At 43.1% G+C, this 8,371-nt stretch overlaps 1 protein-coding gene across 3 annotated transcripts in view; it reads left to right on the top strand.

The window, feature by feature from the left end:
• Positions 1-6,445: 6,445 nt before the first annotated feature.
• Positions 6,446-8,371, top strand: part of SREK1 (splicing regulatory glutamic acid and lysine rich protein 1) — a 54,660-nt gene continuing 52,734 nt past the window's right edge. For 2 of the 3 annotated variants that reach the window (XM_082622331.1, XM_082622329.1), the window contains exon 1: positions 6,448-6,742. In XM_082622331.1, the coding sequence (XP_082478457.1) occupies positions 6,585-6,742 (158 nt within the window). In that variant the 5' untranslated portion in view covers positions 6,448-6,584. Of the gene's footprint in view, positions 6,743-8,371 lie in introns of all 3 variants that reach the window. The other variant, XM_082622330.1, reaches the window with a different exon arrangement.

Here is an 8,371-nt window from a genome sequence, read left to right as displayed (position 1 = left end):
CAATGTTGAAAATTCATACAATGGTCTACTGTTCAGCACTAAAAAGGAATAAACTACTGAAACACTTTCCAACATGAATGAACCTCAAAAACATTATGCTCAATGGTAGAAGCCAGACACTAAAGACTATGTATTGTATAACTAAATTTATATATATTTCCAAAAAAGGCAAATGTAAAGAAAGAGAAAGCAGATCAGTGGTTGCCAGGAGCTGGGAATTATTGGAGTTGATATACCTTATTGGCAACACTCTTGAGATGGTCTATGAATATCTGCTGTCAAAGTTCTCAGAGCTGCCCTGGTCACTTCCCTTCCTAAGATTTATTTGTTCTGTTCTTCCTGCAAGTCCATTAAATACCTTAGTCATCTTCTTACATATTTTCTACTTTATTTATTTATTTATTTATTTATTTATTTTTTTTCTTTTTGCGGTATGCGGGCCTCTCACTGCTGTGGCCTCTCCCGCTGCGGAGCACAGGCTCCGGACGCGCAGGCCCAGCGGCCATGGCTCACGGGCCCAGCCGCTCCGCGGCATATGGGATCCTCCCAGACCGGGGCACGAACCCGTATCCCCTGCATCGGCAGGCGGACTCTCAACCACTGCGCCACCAGGGAGGCCCTCTACTTTATTTAGAGTAGCCAAAGCCTGTTCTAAATATGCCCTATTTACATCCCTTCTCAAGTTTGGTTGTGTGATTATTTCTTCTACTCTATTACTGTCTACACTTTCCTCTCTGTTGAAGCTAGCAAGAATAATTTGTTAGTAATTTAAAAAAATTATGCCAATGATAGGGTTCCAGAACTAGCCCACTAGAGACATCATGAACTAATTGAGACTTCTGGGTATTGAAAGAAGAGGGTCATGTGGTTTAGCACAGGAAAAGACTAAAAAGACTAAGAGAGTTTCTGCTTTGGGGAGTTCCCTGGTGGCCTAGAGATCCCTCAAGCTGTGCAACACAGCCAAAAGGGAATTACCTGGCAGTCCAGTGGTTAGGACTCTGCGCTTCCACTGCCGGGGGCCCTGGTTCTATCCCTGGTTGGGGAACTTAGATCCTGCAAGCCGAATGGCCAAAAAAAAAAAAGTTTCTGCTTCATTTCTGAAAAAGTTCTATTTCAAAACACCCCACACAGGGCTTCCCTGGTGGCGCGGTGGTTGAGAGTCCGCCTGCCGATGCAGGGGACACGGGTTCGTGCCCCGGTCTGGGAGGATCCCACATGCCGCGAAGTGGCTGGGCCCGTGAGCCATGGCCGCTGAGCCGGCACGTCCGGAGCCTGTGCTCCGCAACGGGAGAGGCCACGACAGTGAGAGGCCCGTGTACCACAAAAAACAAAAACAAAAACAAAAAAAAACACCCCACACAATACAGTAAGTCCCCTACGTATGAAACTTCAAGTTGTGAACTTTCAAAGATGCGAACATGTGTGCCAGCCCCTGTGTGTCAGCTGTTGTACTGTACTACTCTACTTTTCAAGGTACTGTACTGTAAGATTAAAAATGTTTTCTTCTTTTTTGTGTTTGTTTTTTTATGTACGTATTATTTGTGTGAAAAGTATTATAAACCTATTACAGTACAGTACTATATAGCTGATTGTGTTAGTTGAGTACCTAGGCTAACTTTGTTGGACTTATGAACAAATTGGGCTCATGAATGTGCTCTCCAAATGGAACTCATTCACATATAGGGAACTTCCTGTACACACACAGGGGCACTCATGCATGCACAGTTCTCACTCTTTTTCTGATTCTTTCTAGTACAACTGATTAACCTTCCTTCCAGTGTGTTCTTGCTGTCTTAGGACTACAATCTGCACTCCTCCTTCAAAGATAGGGCTACTTACAGATCCTTCCTTACCTAAAATTACTTCTAAATTATTCTCTACTGTCAAATTTCCTTTAAAATTCCATAGACTAGGTTTGCTGCAGATCTCGCTTGTTTGAAAAGCAAAACAAGACTGAACAAAGGCACCAAGATCTATTCTTATAAGTACAGTCCACACTCATCTGCGCCCCTTCCCAGCTTAAGCGTTCTCTTCCTGTCACTGTAACTCTCCAAAGTCACCTCTTGGTTCTAAATCCAATACTGTACATGCATAAAATTTTAATGTATACCTTTCTCTTTTTGTTGTTAATTTACTTGCTAGAGTTTGTCATTCTTATTTTTGGTTTCTGGCTTGCTCTTATGGGCCTGTTTTACTTATGAGGAGACCTTTTTTCCTGCACTGCAACTTTGTCTCTGCTTGTCTTATTTAGAAGATGTTGGGTCAGTAGGCAGACGAAAACAAGGGGCCTCGTGATGAAGAAATATCTGCAAATTGGGGCCATGAAAATGATTGCAGAGATTGGAGACAGAACATACTAGCATGGAGGCTGGAATTCTAAAATGAATCTCAGAGGGCCAGGGTGGATTAGTCTGAGATTGGTCAGAGTGGCAGAGCTAGAACATGCCAAGGGGTGGGAAATTTGGGTGAGAGATTCATAGAGGAATCAGTGGAAGTGACAATGACACTGTGACCTTTGCTTCTCTAAACTGGTTCATGTAGCTTTTGTCTCAGTAGTCACAGTATATCTACCAATGGGTACATTTTATTCCTGATTTTGTCATCTTTGCAGACTTTGACACTTTTTATCATTCTTTCCTCCCTACTCTTCATTTTTTCCCATTAAAACTTTTCCTCCCTCAACTTTTGTGACTAACCTCCCTCCTAATTTTCCTCCTGGCTTGGTTTTATTTATGTTTTTATTTTTGGCTGTTTGTTGTATTTGTCCCTTTAATGTTACCCAATGCATTTCTCATGCTACACATGTACCTGGCATAACTGTATCTACTTTGAAGCTTAAATCACATACTTTATCTTAGTTCTGGACATTTTCCTTAAATTTCATTTCAGGAACTTGTCCATAATGGATTTCAATATTTTTTGCTCCTTCTTTACAAATTTGCTCTTTGTTCTTATTTTTGGTCCTAAACTATGGCACTATTACACGGTCCCTCAGGCCAGAAACAAATTCCTCCCTCTGCTTTACCATCAACAGTAGATTACTAAATCTACTAAGTACCGCTTTACAACCTTCTTAACCAGTGGTGCTCAAATTGGGGTTCTTGGGGGCTTCCCTGGTGGCACAACGGTTAAGAATCTGCCTGCCAATGCAGGGGACACAGGTTCGAACCCTGGTCGGGGAAGATTCCACATGCCGCGGAGCAACTAAGCCCGTGCGCCACAACTGCTGATGCCCATGCGCCACAACTGCTGATGCCCGTGAGCCTAGAGCCTGTGCTCCGCAACAACAGAAGCCACTGCAATGAGAAGCCCGCGCACCACAATGAAGAGTAGCCCCCGCTCGTCGCAACCAAAGAAAGCCCACGCGCAGCAACGAAGACCCAACGCAGCCAAAAATAAATAAGTAAATTTATTTATTTAAAAAAAATGGAGTTCTTGGATCACCAGCAGCACCATCACCTGGGAACTTGTTAGAAATTGAAAATTTCAGGCTCCTCCTCCAGATCTAATGAATCAGAATATCTGGGGATGGAGCCAGCAATCTGTTTTAATGTGCCCTCCAGGTGATTTTGATGCACATAAAAGTCTGAAGACCAGTGTTCTAAACAAGTGGAAGTTAACCCTGGGATCTATGGCTGGGCTTGAGGAAGACTGAAAAACACTTGTAATTGTATCTAAAACAAAGTGTCTGTCCATATATATTTTCCCGAATGGATAGTTTTTATTCCTTTTATTCTTAAATGGGTTCAATGACCCTAAATTTGGGACTGTTTCTTGCTTTCCACTACTACCACCACTTACCCTTCGAACCAGTCCTTTGCCTCTAGTTTCCACCCTTTTCAATGTATCTCCATGTTGCAGTGACAACTGTCATTCTAGGAATCTTGACATAGTCACTCTCCTGCTCAAACATCTTTAACAGCTCCCAACAATTTGTGATGAAGTAACCTCTTAGCATGACAAACAGCATCTTTCATCAAGGCTTATTCTTTCGTGTGTATCTCTAGTCATTCTCAGCCTTTGGTCTAGCAATACTAAACTTTGAATATTCTGGACCTCACTTGGGCTCTCAACCTTTCTGCTTTTGTATATTCTTCAAGCTCAGTCTGGAATGCCCTTCACTGCTCCTCCCTCCCTCCTTGTCTGGCTAATTCCTATTTGTTCAAGATTCAGTGCAAGCAACATCTCTCCTGGGAAGACTTCCACTGGCACTAAGTTTAAGTGGCCTTCCTATATGCTCCCAATTCTCCCTGTGCTTATCCCTCTGGTAGTAGTTCTCAAACATTTTGGTCTTAGGACCCTTTTACTCTTAAAAATTATCAAGGACCCTAAGAGATTTATGGGATATCTATCTATATTTATCATATTAGAAATTAAACCTGGGACTTCCCTGGTGGCGCAGTGGTTAAGAATCCCCCTGCCGATGCGGGGGACACGGGTTTGAGCCCTGGTCCAGGAAGATCCCACATGCTTTGGAGCAGCTAAGCCTGTGTGCCACAACCACGGAAGCCCGCGCGCCTAGAGCCTGTGCTCCGCAACAAGGAAAGCCACCACAATGAGAAGCCCTTGCACCGCAAGGAAGAGTAGCCCCCGCTTGCTGCAACTAGAGGAAGCCCGTGTGCAGCGACAAAGACTCAACACAATAAATAAATATATCAAAAAAAAAGAAATTAAATCTGTGAAGTTTAAGATTTAAAAAACCCATGTAAAAATAATTATAAACCTGTTATGTACTTATATAAATGATGCATTTTTTCAGCCTGCTCCCAATGGCTATGGGGGGTAAATGATGTATTTTTATGATAAAGTGATATTTCCCAAAAAAGAATTTTGAGAAGAGCGGTATTGCGTTACATTTTTCAAAGCTCTTTGATGTCTGGCTTAAATAGAGGACAGCTGGATTTCCCTATCTGTGCATTCAATCTGTTGTGATATGTTTTTGTTGAAACATATGAAGAAAATCTGGTCTTACATAGATAAGGAGCTGGAAAAGGGGAAACTATTTTCATAGTCTTTCTAGATAATTCTAGATATTCTTGTTTGATACTATACCAAACTGGACATGTGATAGTTTCTAAGAGTGCAATTTCAATGTGGACTGAATCTGAAACGACGTGAATTAACTTTTTGTATTCTGCTAGATTAAAATCCATGGGTCCATCCACTTTGATGACTCTTTTTGATTCTGTAATAGCATGCATTGATTATTTTGAAAACAGTGGTTCATTGAGTTGTTGAGATTTTCAAATGGTCACTTATTTCAATATATAATGTGAAAAAATACGTTTGTTAATATCACTGGTGTTTTTAGCAGAAAAGTCTAAATACTGGAAAGCTGTCACGCTCAAGGTGGTGGATACAAATTTTAAAAATTTTGGATCTTTGTGTGAAAACTCGAACAATCACACAAGTGATTTTTCTGGAGATGTTCCTCCTACTTGGGCATGCAGCAGAAGTACTTACCGTTTCTTCACACATTAAAAAGAGGTGTATGCTAGGGTGAAGATTTAATAAAATTAATAATTTTTACTCCTTTGTCAAGGACATTCTTAAACTAGTTTGTTTTAAAAATCATAATTTTTATATGCTATGAGTGCCAGGAGGTGAGGAATACAAAATACCAGTAGCGCAGTTTGACACCACTTCCTTGATTCCTGCTGAGGTGCCAGGAGTCACACTATTGCTTTTACACCATCAGTGCAATTGTCAACAAAGAGTCTCAGTATTAAGGTTTTGACCTTGCATAATCACTCAAAAGGCTTCGAGGACCCTCCAGGTTCTGTGAATGGAATTTTGGGAACAGCTGCCCTAGTTTTCCATACTACTGTTACTTGTCTCTCATTAGGTTGCAAGGTCTATGTGGACCTTCCGTAACTGTCTTTTATGTGCTCTTGTCTAACAGTGTCTGGTACATAACACTCAAATATTAATACCTGCGTAGTGAGCGAATAAATGTTTTAAACGACAACGGCATAGCCTTCATCTTAACTGCTTCCTTCCTTAATTCCGTCAAAATTTACAGGTTTTGTAAAATTTCCCAAGTTGTTTCACAGTTAGGACGCCGGCCAATTTTTTAAAATAGTCGGGGCGAGGGAGCTGCCTGTATATAATAATGACACGTTATAATTCGGTCAAGTATTGATCTGCGATGCTCGAGTCATTCCTTCTTCACAGCTCCGCACCAGCAGGCCAGGCCTCTTGGTTCCCCATTCCTATCTAGTGTAAAGACTGGAAAGAGGTGGGTCTCCCATGTTTACAGGCGCACAAGAAACTGATCGAGTGGAGGCCGGGAAAAAACTCGATCAAAACCTTGCCAGGGGGAAGCGCAGGGGGAGAAACAGCCTCAGGTACCCGGGAGCTCCAGGCCGAAGCCCCGCGAGATCCGCCGGGTTGCCGGGGCGACGCTTCCGGCTGACGCGCGCAGCCCTGGGAGCAGGGGAGTTGTGAAATGGACGGCTAGACCTGCCCGCTGCCGTGAATTCGCTAGCGGGAGCGCGCTCGCGGCCGCGCGTTCTCCGCTTTCCCGGCTTCCTAGCTGACGCGTCGTAGACGTTGGGGAGGCAGACAGCTGCAGCGGTATCGGGATGAACAGCGGCGGCTTCGGGTTGGGCTTAGGCTTCGGCCTCACCCCTACAGCGGTGATTCAGGTGACGAATCTGTCGTCGGCGGTGACCAGCGAGCAGATGCGGACGCTTTTTTCCTTCCTAGGAGAAATCGAGGAGCTGCGGCTCTACCCACCGGAGTAAGTGCTCAAGCTCGGCTGGGGGAGGGGCGCGGGCGCCAGAGAGACCTCGGGAACCGAGGCATGGGGGAGAGCGCGGACGGGGGCGCGCGGTGTCAGTCACGTGACCGCTGGGTTTACCTTGGTGCCCATGTTTGATTAGGGCACCGCGGCCCGGACCCCACGCTCCTGCTTTCCATGTTAGTCGTATTTGGTGGGTTAACCTCTGCGCAGAACCCTTACAGAGGAGTTAGAGAGGTTGCCTTTTTCGTTCTTTCCGGGCTATGGTCGCCGCCGGGTCCTCGAATTCAGTGCCCTTCCTCCCCTTCTTTTTTTCCCGAACTTAAGATGGCCGCAGGTGGGCCCGGGGTAGTCCTCATGGCAAGCTCCTGATAGCGTTTTTGCAATGGCAAATCGCGGAGACTGCGCCTGATAAACTGTCCAGTTCTTAGTGCCTCAGTGTCGGACCGTTGTTGCTGACGGGGAAGTGTGCAGCTGATGACAGATGGAATTAGGCCTATATTTGTCCCTAGGCCTGTGTTCACAAATTTAGCATCTTCTTGGTTCATTTAACCGAGCCCATCCATGTTGTTAAAGATCACGTCTGTTCACCCTTTTGGCAACGGATTAAAATTTCTTCCTAGAAGGTCACACCGTCCTAAACCTTTCAGAAAAAGTAATAGTCCGTACATGATTACTGCTGCTGTATACTTTTAAAAGTCCAGATCTGGACTGGCATTCACAGTTCTCAGACACTTCCCAAGTAGTGTATTTTGAAGTAACATTTCCCTTGTACAGTACCGTCTACTCACAAAATTTGTAAGGGGTTTGAAGGTTGTTTACTTCCTTACAGGCATAAACTTCTTAAAGCTAGAGCTTAGAATATGAAAATTCTCCGTATTTTGTTCATTTTATCAAAATCCTTTGAAGGAAGGGATAGTAGTTCCCCAGGATTTTTCTCCTTTTTAAAAAAATTTGTATTTGACTTTTTGGTTTGTTTCATAGTGATGCATGTAGACCTATTTTTCTTCGGTTTTCTCTCTGTAAGTATATTGCATTGCTACTGCATAGATATTGATAAAAGTTGGTGTTTGGATTTTTAAATTTTACTTTTTTCTTCTCATTTTTCTTTTGAAATATTTCATGTATACAGAAAAGCTAAAGAATAACTCCCATGTTCCCTTCATCTGCATTTATAGTTTGCCACAGTTGATTTCTGTCTTTGTATCTCCCTCTCCCTCTCCCCACCTACACACACAGACACCCCTACAACCCTCCCCTCTCCCATGCTTTTAAAAGTAGTTGCAGACACCATGACTATTCATTCCTCAACACTTAAATGTGAATCTCTTCTTAAGAAGTACGTTCTCCTGCATTACCACAATACTATGAACACATCCAAGAAGTTTAACATTGATTAAAATATAACATCTGAATTTCTTCAGTTATACTGATAATGCCTTTTTTCCATTTTCTTTTTCTGATCTAGAATATAATCAGATCACTCAATGCATTTGGTTATCTCTAATGTAGGACAGCCACCCCTCCACCCTCCCAGTCACCTTTTATTTTTTTTCCCAGTCACCTTTTTAAAAGTTTTTCATGACATTAATATTTTGTCTTGTAGTTTGTGTTGTAGAATGACTCATC

Source organism: Mesoplodon mirus (genome assembly GCF_964341445.2).
Source record: "Mesoplodon mirus genome assembly, chromosome: 5".
In the NCBI taxonomy this organism is placed as follows: domain Eukaryota; kingdom Metazoa; phylum Chordata; class Mammalia; order Artiodactyla; family Ziphiidae; genus Mesoplodon; species Mesoplodon mirus.
This window is presented reverse-complemented; position numbering and strand designations above follow the sequence as displayed.